This window comes from Cyrtonyx montezumae, unplaced genomic scaffold (genome assembly GCF_038088225.1).
Source record: "Cyrtonyx montezumae isolate F1298 unplaced genomic scaffold, pur_monq_1.0 scaffold_33, whole genome shotgun sequence".
Classification (NCBI taxonomy): domain Eukaryota; kingdom Metazoa; phylum Chordata; class Aves; order Galliformes; family Odontophoridae; genus Cyrtonyx; species Cyrtonyx montezumae.
Window position 1 is genome coordinate 90,169 of NW_027072038.1, and position 26,298 is coordinate 116,466.

General features: G+C 56.6%; 4 protein-coding genes and 1 non-coding gene across 5 annotated transcripts; 1 reads left to right on the forward strand and 4 right to left on the reverse strand.

Moving 5' to 3' along the window:
• Positions 1-73: 73 nt before the first annotated feature.
• Positions 74-144, reverse strand: TRNAG-CCC (transfer RNA glycine (anticodon CCC)). Its single transcript has one exon. It is a non-coding gene; the product is annotated as a tRNA-Gly (tRNA).
• A 103-nt stretch (positions 145-247) lies between these two features.
• Positions 248-4,535, forward strand: PCYOX1 (prenylcysteine oxidase 1). The gene is made up of 6 exons (XM_065745095.1): positions 248-375; positions 449-655; positions 1,979-2,153; positions 2,777-2,988; positions 3,340-3,492; positions 3,819-4,535. The coding sequence occupies exons 1-6, from the start codon at positions 279-281 to the stop codon at positions 4,475-4,477; spliced, it is 1,503 nt and encodes a 500-aa protein (XP_065601167.1). The 5' UTR covers positions 248-278; the 3' UTR covers positions 4,478-4,535.
• A 1,435-nt stretch (positions 4,536-5,970) lies between these two features.
• On the reverse strand, positions 5,971-11,032 carry SNRPG (small nuclear ribonucleoprotein polypeptide G). The gene is made up of 5 exons (XM_065745097.1): positions 11,020-11,032; positions 7,510-7,565; positions 7,324-7,346; positions 6,965-7,089; positions 5,971-6,141 (listed from the first exon to the last, which is right to left on the reverse strand). Exons 2-5 carry the CDS (start codon positions 7,539-7,541, stop codon positions 6,091-6,093), a joined length of 231 nt encoding a protein of 76 aa, XP_065601169.1. The 5' UTR covers positions 7,542-7,565; positions 11,020-11,032; the 3' UTR covers positions 5,971-6,090.
• On the reverse strand, positions 8,691-11,070 carry FAM136A (family with sequence similarity 136 member A). The gene is made up of 3 exons (XM_065745096.1): positions 10,973-11,070; positions 9,693-9,833; positions 8,691-8,978 (listed from the first exon to the last, which is right to left on the reverse strand). The coding sequence occupies exons 1-3, from the start codon at positions 11,057-11,059 to the stop codon at positions 8,790-8,792; spliced, it is 417 nt and encodes a 138-aa protein (XP_065601168.1). The 5' UTR covers positions 11,060-11,070; the 3' UTR covers positions 8,691-8,789.
• Positions 11,071-12,998: 1,928 nt separating this feature from the next.
• On the reverse strand, positions 12,999-19,510 carry TGFA (transforming growth factor alpha). Its single transcript, XM_065745014.1, has 6 exons — positions 19,457-19,510; positions 16,860-16,913; positions 15,393-15,510; positions 14,032-14,181; positions 13,846-13,955; positions 12,999-13,096 (listed from the first exon to the last, which is right to left on the reverse strand). Exons 1-6 carry the CDS (start codon positions 19,485-19,487, stop codon positions 13,089-13,091), a joined length of 471 nt encoding a protein of 156 aa, XP_065601086.1. The 5' UTR covers positions 19,488-19,510; the 3' UTR covers positions 12,999-13,088.
• Positions 19,511-26,298: the final 6,788 nt, after the last annotated feature.

The following is a 26,298-nucleotide window of genomic DNA, read 5'->3' on the forward strand; positions in this document are numbered from 1 at the left end:
CAGAAAATCAATAAAATAAATCAGAAGGGCAGTAGGTAAAAAATTAACAGAAATAACCTAAAATTTAACCACGTGCGCCGCCCGGGAATCGAACCCGGGTCGCAAGAATGGGAATCTTGCATGATACCACTACACCAGCGGCGCTGCTGAGTGAATACTGATTCAGGGCGCCCTAACTCCTCATGCTCGCCCCGCCTCCGAGCGGCCAAGGGGCGGGCGTGGGGCCCGGCGTGGGGCCCGGCCCTGCGCGGCACAGCACGGCCCGACAGCGGAGCGCCATGCGGCCCCGCGAGCTCCTCTTCGTCCTGCTCCTCACCGTCCTCTGCTCGCTGGTCCCGGGCCGCGGGGAGCAGCGCTCTCCCCCGGGGAAGATCGGTACGGAGGGGCCGCTGAGGCTGGGTGGGATTTACCGTAGCGCTAACCCTAACGCTGTGCTCCGCTCCCACAGCCGTGATCGGCGGCGGCATCGGGGGGACGGCGACCGCTTATTTCCTGCGGCAGAAGTTCGGGAAGAGCGTGCGGATCGAGGTGCTGGAGCGGGGGGAGGTGGGCGGCCGCTTGGCCACGGTGGAGGTGGAGGGGGCGAGCTACGAGGCGGGGGGGTCCGTGCTGCACCCCCTTAACCTGCACATGAAGCACTTCGCCAAGGAGCTGGGTGAGTATTGCTCATCCCGTAGCCCAGACGTGGTGGGGGGGACTGGCCCTCGGCTGTGCGGGGGGAGGGGGGCATGTGCAAGTGGGGGTGAGGACCCATGTGCCGCCCCACATCTCTGCCCCACGGCCCCGCTCTCTGCCCGGCCAAAGTCATTTGAGATTATGGTCTGGCACCGTGTCAAATCCCAACTGCTCACTGCTGAGAACGAGGTCCTCGAGGACCTCGTTTGCCCTCTGGGTGTTGAGACACTGCAGTGGGTCGAAGGCCGCTGGAAGTTGGAGTACTCTGGCTCAGTACTCATCTTGGTCACAGTTCGTGAGGGGAAGGCCCCACTGCAGACTTAGTGTCCTTCTGTGTCAAGGTCACCCATCTCGTTGAGTGAGGGAAGCCAGGTGGTGTATCTGTTTGTGCTGTTTCTCACCTAGAATCGTTCAGATTGGAAAAGTCCGACCCGTCCCACCATGCTCACTGTCCATCAGTGCCGCATTCACCTTTAAACACCTCCAGGGATGACAACCCCACAGATCACCTCCCAGGGCATAAATTGTTCCTGTTATCTGACCTGAACCTCCCCTGGTGCGACTTAATGGGACTCGATGGTTTTTACACTTCCCTTCCAACTTGGGATGTTCTGCGATTCTTGTTGATGTGGATGATTCTTGTTCCACGATGTGGATGTGGGACTGGAAGGCGTCTTGAGCAAGTCGGCTGATGATACTAAATTGGGAGACGCTGATGCCTTCATCAGGAGTGGAAAGGCCTTACAGAGAGGTCTGAGGAAATCAGAGGCAGTCACCAGCCATGCCAAGTATAACAAGAGCAAGTGCTGATTCTGTGCTGGGCAGCCCTGGGTGTACGTACAGACTGGAGGAGGTGGGGATGAGCTGATGGTTGGACTAGATGGTCTTCGTGGTCTTTTCCAGTCTTAATGATTCTGTAAAAGGGATTTTGGAGCCTTAGCCTACAGCAGCATGGACATGAGTCAGCAGTGTGCCCAGGCAGCCAGGAGGGCCAACCATACCCAATCAGCATTGCTTGCGAGTTGAGGGAAGGGATGGTCCTGCTCTGCACCACACTGGTGCACTACCTTGAGTGCTGTGTGCACCGCAGTACAGAAAGGACATAAAAATGGCAGAGTATCTGAAGGAGGGCTGCAGAGATGGTGAAGGGTCTAGAGGGGAGAGTGTATGAGCAGCTGGAGTCTCCTGGGCTGTTCAGCCCAGAGAAGAGACTGAGGCGAGATGTCATTGCAGCCCACATGGATATTCAGTGATTCTGTGATTCACCTCTCATTAAATCACCTCTGTTTATCCTTCCCTCGAGGCCTCCCCGCCCTCCCCGTCCCCGACAACCTCATGGGCATCTATAACGGAGAGGAGTTTGTCTTTGAGGAGAGCAGCTGGTACATCATCAACATCCTCAAGCTGCTCTGGCACTACGGGTTCAGCCCCCTGCGGATGAACATGTGGGTGGAGGACATCTTGGACAAGTTCATGAGGTAAGGCGGCTGCTCAGTGGTTGGGAACACTGGGAAGTGTTCACAAGTGGCAGAAACATTAAGGGGGACCTGGAGGGGGGGTGGCTGATGGAAAAGGTGGATGAGAAGCTTGGCAAGATTCTGCCATTCTATAATACTTGCTGCTGAGCTGCAAAAATTGGTGAAATCATTCCATTGCCACCAAAAACCAATTCTCTGGTTGTCACATCTGTTGCCAATCCTTTCCTAAGGAAAAAGATCAAGGTGGGAGCTGTCATCTTGTTAGCAGCACTAACCAGAGGCAGTGTGCTGCTGGGGGGTTAGGGGTAGGATGGTCCCCGGTGCTAGAGATCCTTGGATTCATAACTGCACAGAGTGCTTTTATCAAGAAAGGTGAGCAGGTGGTCACTTTAGGCCCCCTAGCACTTAGGCTGGAAGGAGGAGCCCTGCTGCTTTTACCAAACACTGTGAAGCTCTTGGGAGTCCTGCGCCAGAAGGCACATGAGATTCCCCTCCGCTTCCAAGGACTGCAAAGATAATCAGCAGCAATTGAGTGCTTCAGTTCCCTTTCCAAGATAAGAGTGCCTTGGGTAGTGCATGTGTTGTGCAGCTGTGTGAGCGTATTTCCTTGTCTCTGGTTAAAGGATCTATCGCTACCAGACGCACGATTACACCTTCAGCAGTTATGAGCGGCTCTTCCACGCCCTCGGAGGGAATGACTTCATCCAGATGTTTAACCAGACCATTGATGAAGCCATGCAGAAAGCCAGCTTTTCCCAGAAGTTCATCAATGAGATGGTTTGTCCGGCCATGAGGGTCGATTACGGGCAAGGCGTCAACATCAATGGTTTTGTAGGTGAGTGTTGCACAGGTTCTTCCCGTGGTAAAAGGCGTGTGCATCAGGTGTCACTGTGTGCTTTGAGATTCCTGCTCCCTGGGCTGGGCAGATGCTGGCAGCAACCTATTTATCCCCTGCTGCAGAACAATTCCTTCTACTGTGCAGCAGCACCCTCCCTTGCTGGGTTACTGGGTTACTCTGGCAAGCGAGCAATTGCTTGCTACCATGACCTACTTAGCCCTTAGTGCCCATTCATGCTCTGTGTCCTGTTGGGATGTTTTCTCCTTTCATTTTCCACGTGACGTTTTGAGTTGCCCCCTACAAAATGGTGCTGAATAAGCAGTGCTCATGGTCGTGGTTTCCTTGTAGGTGCTGTGTCTCTGGCAGGAGCAGGATCGAGCCTTTGGTCGGTGAAAGGGGGAAACAAACTTGTCTGCACTGGCCTTATTTACGCTTCGAAAGCAGAAGTTATTGCTGGTACAGTCGTGTCTATAGAGCCCAAAACCAGACATAGATCCACAGGTGAGTGTTCTTTGCTTTCCCTTTGCTGAACGGGGTGGGGGGGGAATAGTCAGCTCTGGCAGCTACACACTGACCTTTGCTCTTGGCAGACCAGAGCAACAGTCTGGGCTTTCTTTGGTCTTTTACAATGAAAGCTGTGCTCTGTTGAAAGCCTCAGATCACAGCACTGCCGTTAGCTAATCTTGTACTACTCGAACAAGCCTCAGTTCACAGCAAGGCGTAATGAGCCTAAACGTGATGGCATTAAAAACCTTATGTTTGTCAGGAGGACAAATGAGGTGGAACAGGATCACTGAGCCCTTCACCCCTCCTTCTCTCCTCCCCAGGGGACCCAGTTAACCTCTACCACGTCACCTACGACACACCGTCAGGACACACGGGGGACATCTATGACATTGTTGTCATCGCTGCTCCGCTCAACCGTAAAATGGCCAACATCACCTTCAAGAACTTCAGCCCTCCTGTTCCAGACTTCTCCAACCCTTACCAACAGACCGTGGCGACGTTTGTGCATGGCCGCTTAAACGCCTCCTTCTTTGGGTACCGGGACCCATCCTCCTTTCAGCTGGGTGCCATTTTCACTACGGAGAATCCCAAACTGTTCATCAACAGCGTGGGGATCGTGTCTCCCGTGGAAAACAGAGGGAGTGAAGGAAAACCACCCTTACAGTCAGCAGTCTGGAAGATATTCTCAAAGGAAGCGCTCACGAAAGAGCAGTTGAACTTGCTTTTCTCCTCCTACGACTCCGTCAAGGTGAAGAAGTGGCTGGCGTACCCCCACTACAGCCCCCCCAACAAATTCCCACCTATCATCCTCCATGACAACATCTACTACCTGAACGGCATCGAGTGGGCTGCGAGCGCCATGGAGATGAGCTCCATTGCAGCCAAAAACGCCGCGCTGCTCGCCTACCACCGCTGGTACGGCAACACGGACAGGATCGACCAGGAAGACCTGTATGAGAAACTGAAAACAGAGCTCTGAGCTCCGCTGCGCACCACTACGGCCCCCGGGGTATGGATCGAGCACTGAAGCTGTGCAGTTGCAAGTAATGAATGAGGAATGAAGGAGGAATGTGGATGCCGTGATTTTATTCTAATTTCTCACATAGCTCTGAAGAAGGAGGAAACATCCAGACAACTCAAGGCACAAGCTGACTTGAACCGCTGTCATAAGTGGGGGGCACTTCCCCAGGTGGGCTTGCAAGCAAAGCCTTCAATCTGTCCCTATATAACAAAGATGTTCTAAATGCCATATTGACCCGAAAGTGTCCTTCTGTCCTTCAGCTCCTGCCAAGCCCAGGATCTGCACCACTGTGATTAACTGAGCACTGTTCCCTTAGACCTGTGCATGTTGCTTTCCCTCTCTGGACATATCTCCATTGGGGAAAAAAAGTCAGCTTCTTAGCATTAAATCTCTCTGCCTCCACTTTTTTAAAGGGTTGTATCAAGGAGCTGTTTCTTGGGGTGGGGCGGATGCAGTGGAAGTGGTGAATGCATTCTTTTTCTGCTTTCATCCAGAACAAGTTGTGGAGCTGGGGGAGGGAGGAGAGAGGGGTACAAGTCTGCTTCTAGATGAGCAAGTGCACAAGCTGCCGAAGTGAGCGGGGAACAGCCAAAGCACACACACTGTACTTTTCTTCATCAAGGTTTGGAAGGGTCAGCTGCTTGGATGACCTGAAAACGACAGCAGGGCAGCAGTAGGTTGTAGCAGATAAACTCTTCTGGCCCTTGACAGGATCTAATATTACTGCTGAACCTCACCCGTGTCTAACTATGCAGGAAATACATTGCCATTACAAATAAAAGTAATGCAGTGGTTTGAACGTAAGCTTGAGGCGTTGCCTTAAACTGGTGTCTGTGTTACTTGTGTTATGCTGTCTCACAGAGCTGCTACTCAGTCCTCCATCAGCAGAGCACTGCTGTACCAGCAAGTTGTGCTTGCTTAGCTCACATTCTCACTGACATGCCTCCACTAGTGTTGCCTCATGCTTGCTGTGCTAGGAAAGATGAACGCACTTGATTAAAGCTAAATTGCAGGACTTGCACCAAGATCAGCAGCATCACAGGAGTCCCTGCACACTGGAACATGATTCAGCTCTCAGAAGCTTGCTGGTGCCTTGGGGTCAACCTTTGTTCTGTCTGCTTCACCCCCTGGGCTGTTTGGGGGCAATGAGAAAAAACAAAAAACACTTCTGCCTCGGCCCAGAGATGAATACCACCATGAAGCTGCACGCAAGCACTTGAGTAGGATATGTATTTCAGTCCCCTTCACACTTTACAGAGCAATGCCAGAAATAGACGTGTCGCAGCCTGTTATTTATGGGGGGAAAGATGCAGGCAGTATCACTATAACATCCTCTCCAAGAAATGAAGCTGCCTGAAAGCCCTCCCCCAGCTTTAGAGCTGGCACTGACTCACTACTGCACAGAATTAACAGCCTCACGCTTCAGTTACACCGAGTACAGCTTACACAGGTTACATCAACCAGTACAAAATTTATTTAACAAAAAATAAGCTTACACTTGTGGTTGCTGCACAAGATTTGGGTGAGTAAACAAAACAATGGGGTCAGGTCACTGTGGGCTTCCGCTGCCACTATACTCGTTCCAAAGCTTCCAGCATAATGATGCTGTTTCCTCGTATTACCTACAAAGAGAAGTTGTTGGCAGCAGGTGAGATGAAGCACACAAGGTTCTCTTTCCCTCAGACTTCTCCTAGAAAGCCAAGCAGCTCCAAGAGCTGGAGTGCCACAGAGCTGCAGGGGCTCACTGCAGCTGTCAGCCTGCTGGAAAACGTTCCTGCAGGAGGGTGGTTGATAGAAAAAGTGGATGAGAAGCTTGACACAGACCAGCAACATACACCTGTGGCCTTATGGCCAACTGTATCCCAGGTTGTGTCAACAGAGAGGTGGCAGTAGGCAGGGAGGGGACTCTCCCCCTCTGCTTGGCCCTCCTGAAGCTCCCTTTGGAGGACTGTGTCCAGGCCTGGGGCCCTCAGCACAACAGGGATGTGTGGGGTACTGGAGCTGGTCCAGAGGAGGGCCGTGTTGAGAGGGTTGGAGCACCTCTCCTGTGAGGACAGGCTGAAGGATCTGAGCTTGTTCAGTAAAAGCAGCAGAGAGACATCACCGCAGCCTTCCAGGAGTCAAAGGGAGCTTAACAACAGTAGGGTGACATTCTACTTGGGTAGATAGCAATGGGACAAGGAGGAATGGTTTTAAACTAAAAAAGAGGAGATTTAGGGTAGATGTTAGGGGGAAATTTTTCACCTCGAGGGTGGTGAGGTGCTGGAACATAGGAGCTGTGGGGTCCCCATTCCTGGATGGGCCCAATGCCATGGATGGGGTCCTGGGCAGCCTGAACCGCTGGGGGGCACCCAGCTCAGGACAGGAGGTGGGACTGGGGGGGCTGTGAGGTTCCCCTCAACCCAACCACACTATGATGCTATAACCTCCCCAGCCGGCACTCACCACCATGCCGATGTTATTCTGCTGCCCTCCGGGCGCCATCTCCACGCACTCGTCAATCACCAGGTTCATGAAGGGGTCGAAACCCCGCAAGATCCCCTGCACGTGGCGGCCGCCATTTAACTTCACTACGAGAAACGGGGTCAGCGCAAAGCACCGCGGGGGGAGGAGGGGAGAGGGGGAGGCTCAGCTCAAAGAGCAGCGTCAGAAGGAAGGAAGCCCAGGGCCGCGCGCCTGCTGGGGCAGCTGGGGGGGACCCCTCTCCCACCAACACCGAATGCGAGCATACATTGCAGCACCGCCACTCACAGCAGCCGGTGACTCCCCCTCCCCCCCTCCCGCGGGACGGCAGCGCGACTCACGTGACAGCTTCTTGTCCATGAACCTGCAACAAGAGGAGGCCGCGTCAGCGCGGGGTCGCGGCCGCCATCGCTACGGGCCCCGCCAGACCCGTCCCTGTGACCCCTCCCGGGGCCGCTGGGACCACGTCCATCCCCAGTGTCATCCCGTCCTCCCTCAGCTCCGCCCCACCGCGGCCCCGCTCTCACTTCTTCAGCTCGGGGGGATGCGCCTTGCTCATGGCGTCTCCTCAGCGCCGCCGCCGCCGCCGCCGCTCGCGTCGCGTTCTGACGTCATCACGTCGCCCGCTCAGCCAATAGGAACCCCGCCCCTCTTCCCGCCTCCCCAGCGCCTCGCCGGCAGCCAACCAGTGCGGTCGAGGGGGAAGCGCATGCGCACTGGAAGCGGCCCGCCCCGCGCGTGCGCAGTGGCAGCATCCCGCACGTGCGGGGGACGCGCAGCTCTGCTGTATTGCGGGTGCACGTACACGCACACACACACTGCATTGCGCGTCCACTACAGCACACACACCGCACACCATGCACTTTATCGCATGTCCACACCGCAGTGCACTCTGTTGTGTATGCACTCCATTGCATGTGCACCGTTGCACACCTGTGCGTTGCATGCACTGCACTGCATGTGCACTATTGTACACTCACTGCACTGCATGCATGCCATTGCACACCCAACAGGGATCACTCTGCACCTCTGCAGCCACCCCCAGTTGCAGCCACCTTGAATATGCACACAGGCATTGCCCCACACACTGCAAGTCCTGCACAGCTCACCGTGCACTCTGCACACCTGCATGGCTCACCCTGCACACTTTCAGCTCACATCTTGCACACCTGCACCCCACCCTGTGGCACAAGCATCCCCCACTCACTGCACACACCCAGCACCACACACTGCCACAGACCTTGCACATCTGCATGGCTCCTCACACATTGCAGACTTCACCCTACAACTTGCACACTTGCACAGCTCACCCTGTGCACTATTTCCGTGACCCAGCCTGCAGACACTGAACAGGTATCACCCTATATCTTGCACACCTGTGCCCCATATATTGTACAACCATCACCACACCCTGCACCCCATACACTGCATAGCCATCACCCCATCCCTTCAAAAGCTTCACTGCATATGTTGCATGCTTGCATGGCTCATCCCACACCCCATACCTTACACACTTGCACACTATACCTTGCACAGCCATCATCCCACACTTCACACACCTGCACCCTATCTACACATTCCACATTTGCAAGGCTCATCCCACACCCTACACACTGCACAGCCATCACTCCATACCTTGCACGCATGCACCCTATACATTGCAATGCCATCACCCTACACCTTACACACCTGCACCCTACACTTTTACACAGCCATCACCTCCCACCCCAAAGCCCCAGCACCCCTTGAGCACCACGAATGCAGCTCCTTGCCTTTAATACTTCTGCTCCCACCCCAACAGCACCTGCTAGTGCTGCAGGGCTGCCAGCCCGTCCCGCATCCTCTTGGCCATGCTGGGCACCAGGCGTAGGTGCTCGTCCCCACAGGTGGCCACGCAGGCGTCGAGCTGGGAGCGTGCCCGTGTCTCCCCTCCACCTGCCTCCAGTGCGTCCTTGGCTCTGTCAGAGCAGTGCAGTGTGCAGCGGCTCAGGCGGTCCTGCGTGGGGATGAGGGGACACAGGTCATGAAAATGAAAGAACAGTACGGGTTGGAAGGGACCTCTGGGTGTTTACATGTTGGTAAGTATTGATCGGATCCCCTCCCAGCCTTCTCCTCCCCAGGTGAACAGCCCCCAGGGCTCTCAGCTGTTTCCCACCAGGGGATGCTCCTCCAGGCCTCCACCACCTCTGTGGCCCTCCAGCAGTCTGTCTGAGCACACAGCTGGACCCAGTGCTCTTGATGTGGCCTCCTCAGGGCATCATGGGAGCACCTCCCTCACTCTCCTGGCCTGTAATGGACCCTACTGTCCAACTGGCCTTCTTGGCCACCAGGATGCTCTGCTGGCTTATGGTCAACCACTGGCCAACTGTAGGTCAACCATTGGTCAGCTGTTGGTCAACTGTTGGTGAGCTGTTGGTCAACCACTGGTCAGCTGTTGGTCAACTACTGGTCAACTATTGGTTTAACACTGGCCAACTGTTGGTCAATCAGGACCTCCAGGTCCTTCTCTGCAAGCTCTCTCCAGCAGCTCAGCCCCCGGCCTGCACTGATGTGTTCCCCCCCAGGGGTAGGTCCCTACTAGCTCATGTTGAACCTCATAAGTTTCCTCTCCACCCATCTCTCAGCCTGCTCAGGTTTTGCTGAACAGCAGCTCCAGCTCTGTGGGTGACCCCCAAATGATGTGCTCATGTCCCCCCATATATATCCTCACCTGGAAGCGCTCCAGCTCGCCAGTGACGATGGCCTGGGCTTGGGCCAGGGGTGCGTGGCAGCGCTCGATGCAGCGCTGAACCTGCTGCATGGAGGCTGCTCTGTCCTCACAGCACCGCGCGCTGCAGTGGAACATGGTGGCCTGCAAGGGACAGGTGGGGGGTGGGGTTAGTGGAGTGCAGCACCTCTCCTAATGTGTGAGCAAACTGAGGTGCCCCCTCCCAAAGCTGAAAACCGTAGGGCAGGAACAGGGTGTACGCAGAGCTTGCTCTTGGGGGATGCAAACATTCTGCACAGGGCACGCAAGGGGGTAGTGCACAAATCTGTAATGAGCCCCAGGATACCAACGGCCTTCTTGGCCACGGGAGCACACTGCTGGCTCGTGACCAACCGTTGGTCAACTGTCAGACAACCATTAGTCAACCAGTGGCCAACCACTGGTCAACTGTTGGTCAACCGTTGGTCAACCGGGTGGCCCAGGCCCTTCTCCACAGAGCCCCTTTGCTCCTAACCTGGGTGGGTGGGTGCACAAATTTTGCACAGGGCAGGCACCTGGGGGACACGCAGCTGGCACAGAGAGCAAGCACTGGGGGGGGGAGGGGGAGGGTGGCGGGGAAAGGGGGCACAAAGTTTGTATGCAGGACGTCATGCAGTCGGGGTGGTCCCACGAAGTTTGCACAGGGCACAAAATTTTCCCAGGGCACGCTTAGGGGATGCATAAATCTTGCATACAGCATGCACCAGGGGATGAAGGAGGGGTCACAGGGTATGCAACTGGGGGAGGGGCACATACTTTGCACAGGGCAAGAACTTAGGGGGCACAACGCCTGCAGATAAAATATGCACCCTGGGGGGGGGGGGGGGTGTACAGGGCATGCACTGGGGGGGCGCAGATCTCGCAGACAGAGCATGCACTTGGAGGGATCAGCGAGCTTGGACAAGGCATGCACTTGGGGTGGAGTCACAAAGTTTGCACAGAGCACGTGCTGCAAGGTTGGGGGGATACGGGGCACGTTGGGGGTGGTACGTATCTTGCACACAGCATGGACTGCAGGGAAAACAGAGCAGGCACAGGGTGGGGGGGAGGGCACAGGGTGGGGGGGAGGGAGGGCACAGGGTGGGGGGGAGGGCACAAAGCTTGCACAGAGCACAACGGGAGACATGCAGAGCTTGCGCAGAGAGGTACTGGAGGGCACTGGGGAGCTCTAAGGGGCACTGGGTGCTAATGGGGGGCACTGAGAGTACTGGAGGTCACTGGGGGCACAGGGGCTCGGGCAGTACCTGCATGCCGCGGATGCTGTCCCGCTCCAGCTCCTGCACAACCTTCTCCACCGCCTCCTGTACACGGCCCTGCGCGGCCTCCGCCATGCCGGGCCGGGAGGGGGAGGTGGGGCTTGGGGGGAGGCGGGGCGGTGGTGGTGGGAGGGGGGGCTGCCGTGTGCAGGGCTGCGTGCTGCGCAGGGCAATGATGTGCAGGGCGATGATGTGCAGCCGTGTGCCGCGCAGTGCTGTGTTGGCATGCGATGCTGCATGCTGTGCAGTGCTGTGTGCTGTGCAATGCAGTGCTGCATGCCATGCAGTGCTGGTGTGCAATGCTGCAGGGAGGTGCAACACTGCATGCTGTGCAATGCCACCACGATGGACATCGTTGCGTGCTGTACAGCACTGTCACCGCATGCAGAGCTGCATGCCATGCCCCACAATTGTCCAATGAGGTGCGATGGTGCACTTGTGTGCAATGCTGCGTGCCATGCAGTGCGATGCTGTCATGCAACACTGCACTCCGGTGCCATGTTACAGCACCATGGCTCTGCCACCATGCAGTGCTGTGATGCTGCACTGCCACACGAACCCTGCACCCCTGTGCAACGACGCAATGTTGCACTGAGGGTGAGGCACAGGGACGCGGTGCAGGAGTGGCTCCAAACACACAGCGTGCTCCCACTGCTGCAGAAAGTCCCTGAAGAAGTGGGAATTGGGGTGGGATGGGGGGCAGTCAGGCCAATGGGATTGGGGGGAGCCCAGCAGGGGATGGGGACAGGACCAGGATGAAGTGAGAACCCAAAAGGGATGGGATGAGGACCAGGACAGAGTGATATAGGGACTGGATTGGGGCGAGACAGACAGTGGAGCAGGATAGGATGGAGATAAGATGGGGATGAAATGAGGACCCAGTATGGGATGCAGGTGGAATCAGGACCTTAAAAGGATGGGGACCTGAAAAGATGCGAACAGAACCAGGGCAGAATAGCACAGAGACTGGATTGGGATGGGTACAGAACTAGGGTGGGATGGGGACAGGAACCCAAAAGGGATGAGAACAAGTCCAGAACAGGATGGAATTGGACTCGTATGGGGACTGGGACATGATGGGGACCCCGTTTTGCTCAGCCCCAGCTCCCATGGAGGTGACACCACGTTGCTGCCCCTCAGTATTTGCCAACCCCAAATCACAGCACAGCCACAGCCTTCTGAAAAAGTGTCCTTTATATCACTTAAATAACTATCATCCAGGTATTAGGGGGAAAAAAAGGGGAAACGGCTGATCACAATAACATATTATAGAAATCAAAATTAATTTAAACCACGCAAAATAAATTAAAACATTAAATATTAACCTTCAGTGCAACATATACAGAAGACATTTGAGTAACCATGACTAAAAAAAAAAAAAAAAAAGCTTGGGGTCGGTTATGATGGGGACTATGGAGAGGATGAAGGGGAGGGGTGGGGGTTCAGGCCTTCGTCTGGGGAGGTTTCCAAGGATTATGGTTCATTGTATTATTACTAAAAAGAGCAGATCTGTCCCCAGAGGCTTTGGGTATGGCCGAAGGCTCGGCGGCACTTGTTGTGGTAGGCACGTAGAAAAATAAACCTGAGGGTTCTCTTATGCGTTTTGGTTAGAGAGAGGAGGATAAAAAGGGGGGAGGGGAAAGAGGGGGGAAAAAAAAAAGGAGGGGGAAAAAAGGGAAAAAAAAGAGGGGGGAGAAAAGGGAAAAAAAAGGAGGGGGGGAAAAACAGGGAAAAAAAAAAGGAGGGGGGTATTTGAGGAAAAAAGCCCAACAACCACCAGTTCTGCTTCCCAGGGGCCAGCAGCAGGAGGGATTTTGGGGTGTCTTCCCTCCATTTCCAGCACTATGGGCTGAAAGTTCTGGTGGTGGGAGGTGGATTGTCAAACAGACTGGGAGTACTGGGAGCGCCAGGAGCAGTACTGGGAGCACTGCAGCCATTGTGCTTTCCCTGCTGGCATTCCCCGAAAAGGGGAGGAGGAAAGAAAAAGAAGAGGGAAAAATAAAAGGGGAAGAAAAAAAAAGAGAAAACCAAAAGGGAAAAAAGGGAAAATGAAAGGGAAGAAGCGGTGTCCGTCCCCGTGTCCCACTGGGCTGCGTCGGCTCTGTCAGACAACTGTGGGGAAGTAGAGGGGTTATGAGGTTACTGCATAGAAGCTGGGTCATGGGGTTCCCATATATCTGTGTCTCCCTGATGCTCCCATGTCCCCATAGTGTCCCCACATCTCTGTGTCCCCATAATGTCCCCATGGTGCCCCCAAATCCCTGTGTCCCCATAGTGAGCCCATGGTCCCATGATGTCCCAATGTCTCCATGTCCCCATAGTGTCCTCATGGTGATCCCAAATCCCTGTGTCCCCATAGTGAGCCCATGTACCCACGATGTCCCCACATCCCCATGTCCCCATAGTGTCCCCATAGTGTCCCCACATCCCCATGTCCCCATAAGTGCCCCCATCGTGTCCTCACGGTGTGCCCATGATGTCCCTACATCCCTGTATCCCTATAGTGTCCCCATGGTGTCGCCATATCCCTGTGTCCCCACAGTGAGCCCATGTACCCATGATATCCCCACATCCCTGTGTCCCCACAGTGCCCCCATGGTATCCTCACGGTGTCCCCACAGTGTGCCCACGATGTCCTCCCACCCCTCTGTCCCCATAGTGTCCCCATGGTGCCTCTATGGTGTCCTCACAGTGTCCCCACGGTGTGCCCACGATGTCCTCCCATCCCTGTGTCCCCACAGTGTCCCCACATCCTCATGTCCCCATGGCATCCCCACATCCCCTGTCCCCACGTTGTGCCCACAATGTCCCTAAATCCCTGTGTCCCTGTGGTGTCCCTACATCCCCACGGTGTCCCTTACCACTCTCAGCATGGCAGCAGGACGCTCCGCCCTTCAGCAGCCCCGATGGCTTCTCCTGCCCGCAGAGCGGCGCCCGGCAGCACCCGCAGCGCTTCCTCAGCCGGCAGCAGCTGTGGGGCACAGCGGGGACGCTCAGCACCCCAAATCTCCCTCTTGACCCCCTCCTTCGAACCCAGCCCCACTCACTGGACGAGGACACAGGCGGCGATGAGCACTGCTGAGGCCACCACGGCCACCACCAGCAGTGCGGTGATCGTCTGCTTCTTCTGGTTGGCAGCTACCACGGCCAGCAGGTCGGCGTGCTCGCAGCGCGTCCCCACGTAGCCCGAGTGGCACCTGGGGGGGGGGGGAACAGTGGGGATGAGCTTGAGCCCTTTTTTGTGGGGAATTCTGGGCAGCCAGACCCTCATTTTGGGTGATCTGTGTGGCCAAATGCACCCGAGGTGGCTTCAGCTGACAACAGAATATGGGATGTACTGTGCTGTGGTAACTGGGTGGGGATTTCGTCACCCCTCCCTGAGTGGCAACCCAGGCAACCTCCTGGGTGGCTGGACCCATCCTGTGTCACACCAAGACCATCCCTGGGTCACCCCATGTCAACTCAGAGCATCTTTGTGTCACCCTGTTTCCTCTCAGAGCATCTCTGGGTAACTGTGGAGCATCCTCCCATCACCCCACATCACCTTGGAACATCCCTGTGTCACACCCATATCACCTTGGAGCATCCTCACATCACCCCACATCACCTTGGAACATCCCTGGGTCACACCCATATCACCTTGGAGCATCCTCACATCACCTCATGTCACCTTGGAGCATCTCCAGGTCACACCCATGTCACCTTGGAGCATCCCTGGGTCATCTCATGTCACCTCAGAACCTTCTTGTATCACCCTGTGTCCTCTGAGAGCATCCCTGGGTGGCCCTGTGTCACCTTGGAGCATCCCTGGGTCACATCCATGTCACCTCAAAGCATCCCCAAGTCTCCCCCATGTCACCATAGAGCATCTTTGGGTCATCCCACATCCTCTTGGAGCATCCTCATGTCACCTTAGAGCATCTCTGGGTCATCCCATGTCCTCTTGGAGTGTTGCTGGGTCACCCCATGTCACCTCCAGGTCACACCCATGTCATTCCAGAGCATCCCTAGGTCACCCCATGTCACCTCAGAGCATCCTCAAGTCATCTCCACGTAATTTTGGAGCATCCCTGGGTCATCCCATGTCACGGCAGAGCATCCCTGGGTCACATTATGTCACCTCATAGCACCCTCACGTCACCTCAGAGCATCTCCAGGTCACACCAGTGTCATCCCAGAGCATCTCTGCATCATCCCAAGTCCTCTTGGATAAGTCCATCCCTGGCTCACCCCACGCCACCTCAGAGCATCCCTGGGCCACCTCGTATCACCTCAGAGCATCTTCACATCACCCCATGTCACCTTAGAGCATCCCTGGGTCACCTCAGAGCCACCCCACCCAAACTGCCCCGTGGAGGGGCACCCTATGGGGCAGAGCCCTCTCCCCCACAGCCCTCTCTCCGCTTACACGCACGCCGGCTTGTCCTCCTGCACCAGGAAGCGGCACGTCCCATGGAAGCAGAACTGCCGGTGGGAGTCGGGGCACTCATTGAAGTGTGACCGCACGGCTGCCGCCACTGGAGGATCTGTGTGGGGGGGTGGGGAGTGGGGGGGGAGGGGGATGGTGGAAATAGGAGAAAAAAGGAGAAAAACCATAAAGGGCTTTGCCATTGGGATCCAGCCAGCAAACGCAGCAGGACTGCTGCTTCATCCACCAAAATGAACCCAACTCGGTCCCATCACACGACCGTAAGCCTGCCTGGCACCGGAGGAATTCACTAAAGAGCTTAAAGCTGAAATAGGGGCGGAGAGAGTTAAATGAGAGCCGGGGGCTGCCCCGGCGCGGGGTGGGCGCCCCGATGCTGTTTCGCATTACTCCCCGTTCTGGTTTGAATTATCCTCCTCGGCACAGACGGAAAACGCATATCCTGCTGTCGGCTCAGCCCGCGCGTCAAGCACATCCGATCGCTGTCGTTTCAAAGCCACCTCAAGTTCCTGCTGCTGGGATTTATGGCAGCCCCGCAGTAATTAACGCCGCGGCCGCTGAATGCTTCCGGGTCCTCCGAGACCCCGCACGTGGACGGGGTGCTGAGGTCCCCTTGGGGTCCCATCCTTGGCCTGGGGGTCCCTCTGTCCATTATCATGAGGTGCAGCCAAAGCTCTCCACCATCCCTTGGTGTTTGCTCCATGGGATGAAACCTGCCCCACAGCCACTGCCCTGCCCTCCAACATCCCAAGTGAGCAGGGGGAGAAGACTCCTCTCCCCCCATGTACTGCAGAGGGTAAATGCACTCCTGAGGGTCACCTCCAGGGGAGGTTCCCAGCAATGGCACATTTGGGGCTTTAGGACATATCAGCACAGAGCAGCTCCCAAACCCCAACTCCAACCCCATCTCCACCTGCATCCCTATCTATACCCCCATGTCCACGTCCATCCCCATCCATATAGCCTTCCCCATGTCCATATCCCCAAGCCCAAATCCATATCCTCATCCTTACCTCCACACCCACGTCCATCCCAATCCATATCCCCAATCCCAATCATACTCCCACCCCCATCTATACCCCCAACCCTATCCATATCCCCATGCCAAAGTCCATCCTCATCCTAATCCCCATCCCCATCCATACCCACACTGAGCCTCATCCATATCCCCATCCCCATCCGTACTCCATTCCCACATCCAACCCAATCCATACCCCCTTCCCCATTCATACCCCCATGCCCACATCCATCCTCACCCCCATCCCCTCCTCCTTCCCCACTCATATCCCCATGCCCATCCCCTCCCTATCCTTCCCCCCCAGCCTGGATAACAGCGGATAACCACAGCCAGGTGCAATGGCTTTTTTTCACTTTACCAGCAGCATGACGAGCACCAACCCACCCAAACGTGATGTTATAGGGCAGCGGGGATCAGGCCCACGAACTCACCGCTCAGCGCTGACGTCGTGTTCTCCAGGGCATGGCACACAGCCACCAGCATGCCTGCAGGGAGACCGACAGGGCTCAGAGCCAACGCAGGAAGAGAGAAAAGCCCTAAAACCTCTCATGAAGACCTCGAGTTCAAAGGGGATGGGGGCAGTTGTGCCATCACCAGGACCTGGGATCTCCTGGGGTCGGGGTTGGGAGCTCCCCACTTGCCTGCAGTGTCCCCATAACTCCTCAACTCTTCTTCCATCCATGTGTGGGTTCACTAGAATCCCCCATTTCTTCCTTTGTTTCTTTTGTGGGAAAAAAATTCCCTTTTTGGGGGAAAACGTTCCCTTTTCGGGGGGATAACATTCCCTTTTCGGGAGACCCCTCAGGCTCTGTGAGGGTTTAACCTCAGAGATGAGCTCAGCAGCGCTTCCCGCAGACCCCACTCTGACCCAATTACTGCACGGGGTTAATCAATCCACACAGAAAGCTCCAGCTGAAGGCAACGAGCAGGGGACCAACCCGGGGCTCCCAGCACCGCTGGATATCCCTCCTCCTGGCTGCTCCCCGTGCACATGGCCCCACTCCCCACCTACACCAACCTGAGGGGACACCATGCGTTATTTGGGAAGTGGCTCATCCCTGTGTCACCGGGCGGACACAGTGTCCCCTCCTGCCACCCCCAGAACCCGCTGCGCTGCCTCACCCTGCATCCCGCTGCTGCCGGGGCTGGACAAGCTCCGCTGGCCCCGTGAGGTCACCCCGGCCCTATTTGCTGCTCCACTTCCCTTTGCATCGCCTCTCGCTTTCTAGTTGGCAAGGGCTTTCTATTTAGGATGCTGGTCCTCTACCTCAGTGACCCCTTTGAGTTTGGTTTTCGCACCCCCAAGCTGCCACCACGCGCCCAAACCCCACATCCATCTTCTGGGCTTTGGGGAAACCCTGACACCAACACCAGAAGATCCCCCTAGGGTGTGATGCACCGTGCTCGAAACAGAGTTGCTGACGTCCCCACCACAACATCCAGTGCTTCTCCACAACCACCACCGATCCCATCACGGTCCCAAAGGGCTCCAGCACCGACGTTCCCATCCCACCCACATTTCCCCACAGACCCCAGCCCCGCTCAACCAACTCCTCCATCCCGTCACACATTGAGATGAACCAGCAGCTCACAGGTTGGAAACGACCTCCAAGTCCAACCCCATCCCATCCCTCCATCCCCACTAACCACGTCCCCCCACTGCCACAGCTCCACGGTTCCACCCCCATGGTTGGGGGGCCCATGACCCTCCTCCTCTCCAGGAACCCTCATTATCTCCAGGCCATTTCCAGCCCCACATTCTCCCTCCTAATCAGCTTTGCTTGCAGTTTGCCCTCGGCTTTGCAGCTTAGCCCTCTCCAGCCACCAGGTGCGAGGGGGAGGAGGTGGCAGTTCCCTCAGTGCTTGCAGCCATCGTTCCCACCTCTTGTTTACAAGGTTTGGGGAAACGCTCCTAGCAGGAATCAGCTCCTGGGTTTCAAACAGACACCGACTCGGGGCTGACAGAAATCAGACGGGGAGGGAAGCCAAGAGTTGGCTGTGCGGAGCAGAGGGTGTCCCCAGACTGAGCTGGATGAGTGAAGGGTTAGTCACTAGCAATAGGGTCGAGGGCCAAGGGTTAGGGTCTAGGGCTGGGGTCTATGGGTAGGGTCTTTAGGTAGCATTGAGGGGTTAGGTTTTAGGGTCTATATGCAGAGTTTAGGGTCGGGGTCTACTGGTAGGGTCTAGGGTCTTTAAGCAGGGTCTAAGTGTTAGGTTTTAGGACATACAGGTAGGTTGTACAGGTAGGGTCTAGGGTTTAGGGTCTAGGGTTTAGGGTCTAGGGTTTAGGGTCTAGGGTTTAGGGTCTAGGGTGGCTGCTTGCAGAGGGATGGATGCTGCTCGTCCCCAGCCTTCCCTGGCTGGAGCCCTTTGGCCACCACGGGGCAGAATACACCACGGTCACCCCGCGCTGCGTTCCCCCGACCCCCAAACCTCGAGGCTGCCCAAGCGAGCAGCTCCCAGCTCCTATCCTTCGGAGCAGCAAAGCAAGCAAGGAAAGCAGGAAAAAGCACCTTCGGGACTGCACCCCGCGCCCCGCGATCCCGTTCTTCCCTCCGCCCCTTTCCTCCAGCAAAGCGGCACCAGGCGAGCGCCCGTCCTGCTCGGTGCAAACCAGCCGACGAGCTCTCCTTAATTAATCCTCCCCTACCATAAATTACGAGGCTCCCCGAGGCCGTGCCCAGCAAAACCGCCGCGATCCCACAAGCAGCGGAGCAAACAACTCCGCGAGAGAGCGACGCCAACCTCGGGAGGTAATGCTGGGGGGGACGCGAACAACCCACAACACCCCCATTAGCAGCGGGATGTCCCCCCCCCCCCCCCCCCCCGGACCCGGGGATGCTCTATGCACCCCCGGTTGGCAGCAAATAAATACATAAATAAACAGAAAAAAAGTTTCCTTCTCTCGCCGGGGATCGATGCTTGCGGGAAGCCCGCTGCCCCAAATGGGTATATGGGGTCGGGGAAGCAACCAACACACGCACGTACCCCGCACCCCCCACCCCCTCTTCCCGACCCCAACACGTACCCAGCGCCAGCGCGGCCGCCTCTCCCGGCATTCTGGTGGCGGTGGTGGCGGCGGCGGTGGCGGCGGAGGTGGCGGTGCAGTGCGGCCGAGGGGCCGGGCTCCGCGCCGGCGGAAATGGGCGCGGATTCCCCGCCGGCCCCGGGGCGGAGCTACGCGGCCCCCGGCCCCGCGGTGCCCGGTTCCGAGCTCCCCCCGACGGCAGCGCTCGGGGCGCGCTGTCCCGCTTGGCTCGGCGGATCGCTTTTGCGTTGGTCTGGATGTAATAGGGGAAGGTGGCGGCGGTGGATGTGGGGAGGTTTGAAGCGGCCCTTCCCTTCCCTGCCCCTATCTGCTGCATCGCGCTGCCGGATTGCTTCACCGACCGCAAAGTGCATTCCTGCTGCTGCTGCTGGCCGCCGGCCCACGCCCCTTCCTCCCCGCTGCGGATCTCACCTCGGTGATCCAAGCCTTTGTCATCCCCAAATCAGTGGGGCCGCGGCCGAGGCCACCTGGGAGCCCAGGAGAGGGCACGGCGATGGGAACGCGGCCCCCTTCCCCCTCAACCCCCCACCCGTCACCGAAATCCCGCTGGTGGCAAACGCGGTTTCTCAGAGAGCTGTCCCCGAGGTGCTGAGACGTGACCTGTGTAACTGCTGTTCCTTGCTGGATGTGGGGCTGGCCTGGTCGTGTGGGGGGGGACACACATTTGGGGAACATCCCTTGGAGACCCTTAAGGGGACACCCTTACTTTTGAGGACACCCATTGGAGATGCCTTTGCGGGGGGAGGGGAGGGTGACGACTCACTCTTTGGGAACACCTTGGGGACAATATTTGGGGACTCTCTGTGGAAACACTCCTTGGGAACCCTTTGGGAACACCCTGTGGGGGCACTCTTTGGGGACACTCTTTGTGGACCCCCTTTGGAAACGTGCTTCGGGTGCACCCTTTGAGAACACCTTGGGAACACCCATTGGGGACCCTTTGGGGACACCCTTTGGAAACACTCTGTGGGGACCCTTTGGGGACACCCTTTGAGAACACCTTGGGAACTCCCTTGGGGTCCCTTTAGGGCCCCTTTGGGAACATCTTGGGGACACCCTTTGGGGTCACCTTGGGGACCCTTTGGGGACACCCTTTGAGAACACCTTGGGAACACTCCTTGGGGATCCTTCGGGCACACCCTTGGGGAACGCCTTGGGGACCTTGGGCACACCCTTTGAGAACACCGTGGGGACCCCCCGTGTGAGGCTGGTGCCTCGGGATCACCCCGCAGCCACGCGGCAGCGGGGGAACTGCTCCCAGCCCTGTGGTTTGAGCCGAGCCGAAACTTCCAGGCGTTCCCAGGCGATACCATCTGCTCTTAGCACTTGAAAGCAGCTCCACCGCACAAACGAGGGGCTGGGAAAGCCTTGTTCCCAACGCTGCTGATCCCAAACACCCGAATCGCAGCTGGAGCGGTTCAGTGCAGCAGTCACTGAGTCCCCCAAATCCCAATTTTTCAGCCCAACCCCTTCACGCTCACCTTCCTCCCCTCCTGTGTGCGGAGAGCCCCGATATTTGTTTGTAAATAGATGCTTCCTCCTTTGCAATATTCCTCCCACTCCTGCTGTGAATCACTCGTGGAAGCAGCTGCTGCCTCCGCGAAAACTGGAATTATGGCAATTTGGGGTGAATCAGGGCAGGTGATGGGTCAGGGGCGGGGAAGGAGTGCAGTGGGGCTGGGTAACGTGGAGGGGGATGCTCTCGAGAGAAGGAGTGGGCAGGCCACCGCAACGGAGGCACAATCTTTCCTCCATATGTGAGGATGCTCTGCAGAAGAGCAATGGGATCACGGGGCAAAGGGACTTGGCTTGGAGTCGCACGCCAGCTGGGCGATGGGAGCATGCTGCTTAGAAGGAAGAAATTCCTTTGTTTTTCGTGCTGCCCCCCCCACCTCCCCCACTCGTTCTCACCGTTTACCCCTAAGTGCCATTGAAGAGAAGGAGCGATCCCACACGCTGGGTCTGAGCAAAGCAAACCAGCTCTGGGGCTGCAGATCTGAGGCCGTCACTGCCTCTGCTGCAGCGCGCAATGCACATTTCCATGCTCTTCCCACTGTCAGAAAACCGCAGAAACAATTCTTGGATTGTTCCTCCCAGATGCTGGCAAGGTGCAGCCCGTGCCGGGAGCCCGCATGCTTCTCGTCCTTCACGAATTGCTCTTTGTCCGTGGCTCATTCTGGGGGGTGAGATGAAATGGGTATTTGTGGGCTCTGAGTGGGGCACGGGGGGCAGATTCTGTGCTGCAAACTGTGCGCAGCGCTCCGCTCGACCAAACTGCCCCATTTAAGGCAAAAACCCTGAGAAAGGAATGTTAGAAAAAGCTCTTTTTTTTTTTTTTGCCAAGCTGGGAGGATGTTAATTTTAATTATTATTTTTTTTAAGCTTCCTTTTGCTTTGTGGGGAGTTATCGAAGCTGGAGGGTGATGGCTGGGGAGAAACCCAAGTGATGGCACAGCGTGGGGGCACCTCAGGGACTCTTTGGGGTCATTTTTCTGGACAGCCTTTGGGGAACCTTCAGGAACTCCTTGGCAGCATTCTTTGGGGATCCTTTGGGAAACAGCCTTTGGTGATACCTTTGGGTCCCCTTTGGGAACACCCTGAGAACATCCTTTAGGATGGAGCTCCCTTTGGGGACCCTTTGGGAACACCCTGAGAATATCCTTTAGGATGGAGCTCCCTTTGGGAACACCCTGGGGACACTCTTTGGGGACCCTTTGTGAACAGCTTGGGAATATTCTTTGGGAACCCCTGGAGAACTCCTTGGGAACACCTTCTAGGGACTCTTTGGGAACATCTTGGGGACCCTTTGGGAACCCCTTGAGGACACTCTTTGGGCATCCTTTGGGAACACCTTTTGGGGCCCCTTGGGGATCTTTTGGGAACTCCTTGAGGACACTCTGAGCACCCTTTGGGGGCATCCTTAGGGGATATATTGGGGATCCTTTAGGAACACCTTAGCAACACTCTGGGCACCCTTTGGGAACACCCTTTGGGGACCCATTGGTGAACTTTGGGAACACCTTGAGGACACTCTTTGGGCATCCTTTGGAAACACCCTTAGGGGACCTCTTGGGGACCTTTGGGAACACTTTGGGGAAACTTTTTGAGCATCCTTTGGAAACACTCTTTGGGGACCCCTTGGGGACCCTTTGGTCATCACCAAAACACGCCCCATGCCCAGAGCAGGGAGCACCCAAACCTCACTTACACCCCTGAGATACGAGGAGAACGCTGCTGGCTTCGGAGGAACCGCTCAGCAGCGTGGGGCCATCTCCTCCACAGAGATGCCTTTAATCTCCGCTTAAAACATTCTGACGTGGCGGGGGAAAAAGGAAAAGCAAAAGCCCATCAATATCCTGCCCCGAAGCAGCGTGCAACAAGGGGGCTGTGTGCTTGTGTCCGGCATAAAAGCCTCCGTCCGCCTGTTTGCTTTGGAGGGGAACGTGAAAATTAGGCACACAGCCCTTGCGCCCTCCGCCCCCCTCGCCCCATTCCTCACACAAACCCAAATTGTTGCTGCCGGGCTGGTTTTGGCTGCTGCTTTGAAGGCAGAAATCAATCAGGCAGCCAGCAACCATCCCCCCCCCCCTCTTCCCTGTTTATTTTCTTTCTGCACGGGGGCTGGGAGGAATTAAACGTTGTGCCCAAGGTCAGCGCTGCAGCGTTGGTTGCATGGGAGCTCCCGTTCCCCTCCTGCACCCCCACTGCAGTGTGCACCCCCTCTGTCCTCCCCCATCCCAAATGTTGCCCCTCTGACATTTCCTCCTGCAAATCATCATCATCATCATCAACAACAACAACAAAAAGCGAGGCCTTATTGCATTTTTTTTTTCCTGGCTTTATCTTGCAGCAACCGGTTCTGTTTTTCTGTCGGCTTAAAGGGCTCTTTCATAGCCACTATTTCCCCCGTGAATGTACATTTCATTCAAGTCCTTTTTTTTCCTTCTTCTTCCTTTTTTTTTTTTCTTTTTCCTAAATAACTTCTTGGGGGTTTTGTTCCTCCCCAGACATTTTCTTTAGCTCCCCTAATGATGTTTGGGGACCTTCTTTGCACAAAGGCTCTATAAATATAGGATTTTTCACCTAGTTCAAACCCAGCCCTTCTCGTGGCCACTAAAAGGCCTTTGTTGGCTGTGCCGGCGGAGCTGGCACCTCGCAGCCTAAAGTCAACAGCGCAGTGAGCACTCAGAGCTCCTATTCTATCAGTGTATTTTCAGCCAACGGGTGAAGGGCTGGGAGAAGGTGCAGCAGAAGCCCTCCATGGGTGCAAACGGGGAGGGAGGAGGGCTGGCAACAGGTCCCTGCGCCAGGTGCTTTGGCTGCTGTAGGGCTTTGGGATCCCCGTGACCGCTGCGGTCACCGCTGGGACATAGGGGGCATTGAGGCGAGTCGCTGCCTGGCGCTCGTGTTGTGCTGGTGGTGGCTGCTCGTTGGGCCGTGCCCTCAAAAATCCGGAGGGTTTTTTTTGAAAGGGGTTATCCCCTGGGCTGTGTGTGGGGCTGGGAAGGGAAGGAGGGGTCTGGGTGGGGGGGTGGGGGGGTTTGATGTTGGAGCAGCACCCAAAGTGTGGAAGGGATGCTGTTCCAGTGCCACTCAAAGAGACCTGCAGGCTCTGGATGCCTCCCCATGCCCTTTCTTCTCTTCCAGGGTTAATGGAGCTCGGTGCCCAGTGGGGGAAAGTGAGCAGAGGGGCTGGGACCTGCAGCAAACAGGAGCTCAGCATCCCAGGCCACCACCCCGCAAGGCACAGCGGGCAGTCATGCTGCACGGCACATGCCCCAACTCGATGCTCTTGCCCTCGTTCCGCTTTGTTTCTCCCTCGGCAGCATTGTGCGGAGCGCTGAGTCAGCAGAATCCCCCCCCCCCCCCCCCCCCCACACACACACACACACCCCTCCCTATACGGCACCGCTGTGCCAACAAACCCACGAGGGAGGGGGGGACGTGGGAACGCGGTCCCAGAAAGCAGCAGCCCCGGGGGGGAGGCTGCGAGCGCGGCGCCCACGGCGCTGACTCAGCCCCTCTTGGAAGGAGGAGATGAAGGCGAAGGATGGCAGTGGGGACACTGTGACTCAGCCATCTGGAATGGCAGGAATTCCTCCTGCCGGCCCTACCTGCCCCAGGAACCGGCGCACAGGTAGAACTGGTCCAGTTGTTCTCCTCTGGGATGGGAGACCCCGCGGGGGATCGGGTGCTCCTGAACCCCGTGGGTTTGCAGCGCTGAGCTTTCCTCACCAAGACAAGCATCAGAGAGAGGGCTTTGGGTCTGTGCCGACACATGGTGAGACCCCCACAGCCTCGTGTTGGGGTGTAACATGCTCAGAGAGGGGAAGGCGTTGGGAAAAACCTGCAGACAGGGAGGGGAAGAGGTGAGGGCAGATGCGGGGCTGTGCTGGCTGCGTTGGGTAAAGCCTGGGTGGCATTGGTTTGTGGCAGTGGGAAAATGAGTTGGCATTGAGAGGATGGGTTGCTGTTACCAGGAAGTTGGGTTGGAGGCACTGGGAGGATGGGTTGGTGGCACTGGGAGGATGGGTTGGTGGCACTACAAGGGTGGGTTGGTGGCACTGGGAGGATGGGTTGGTGACACCACAAGGGTGGGTTGGTGGCACTAGGACAAGGAGCTCTGGTGCAGCTCAGGCCCCATCATGGCAGGACCACGGCCCATTTTAAGAACTCTTACAGCATTTATAGGGCCTACAGCCCTGGTGCAAGCTCTATAGGATCCGTAGCTCCAGCACAAGGCACACAGCCTGTAAAGCATTCCCCACTCAGGCAGAGCACCGGGGCACGGCCCCGCAGTGCAGAGCTGCAGCAGCCACCAGCAGCACAGCTCAATGCAAACAGTGGGGCTGGGAGAGCCAGGAGCCCCACGCCGTGCTCATGTGGGGGCCGGGCACGACAACACTGAGCTGATTTTGCTCGATTGCAAAACAAAATTCACCGCTGGCCCCTCTCCAAGACTGGAAAATTTTTGAGCGTGAGGAGTGGCCTTGACGGAACAGAGAGCCGACGTTGGTGGCTGTGTGCGTGCACAGAGCTGCACAGAGCCGGTGCACCAGAGCCCCCAGCACAGCAGCGTGATGCGTGCACCCAGGGCCATGACCGTGCACCAACGCAGCAGCCGATGACGTGCCCCAGGGAGTGCCAGTGCTGCTGCAAGCAGGGGAATTCAGGCGGGAAGAAGGGAATGGTTTTTCTGGGGATTGCTGCTATTCTGGGGTTGGGTTGCAATGGTTTCCTGCGTGGTGACGTTGCTGGGTGACGGCATCGGCACCGGCCCGGCTTGTTTCACAAGAGCAGCTCCAAGAAACCGCCCTGCTGCTGGCACAGCCTGCCCCCAACGCCTGGTGGTGGCTGCTGGGCTTTGCCTCCGTGGCAGAGTGGTGCCAGGAACAGCAGCAGGTGCAAGGCCGGAGCTGTGCACCACGGTGTGCATGCACCTCTGCAGAAGTTGCTTGTGCGTGGCCTCAAAAGCCTGGACAGCATCAGAATGAAGTCCTGGGGAGAAGGAATCCTAGAGAAATCCTACTGAAAAGAAATCCTAGCGAAAATAAACCCAGGAGAAATCCAATAGAGTAGAAATCCTAGGGGAAAGAAGTCCTATGGAAAGGGAATCCTATAGAAAGGGAATTCTATGGAAAGGGAATCCTAGAGGAGCCCACAGAGGAAAGATGTCCTAGGGAAAAGTTACCTTAGGGAAAAAGGAGCCCTAGGGAAGTGAAATCATAGAGGAATCATAGGGAAAAGAAACCTGGGAAAAGAGACATCCTAGGGAAAATATGTCATGTGGAAAGGAAATCCTAGAGGTGTTGTAGAGGAAA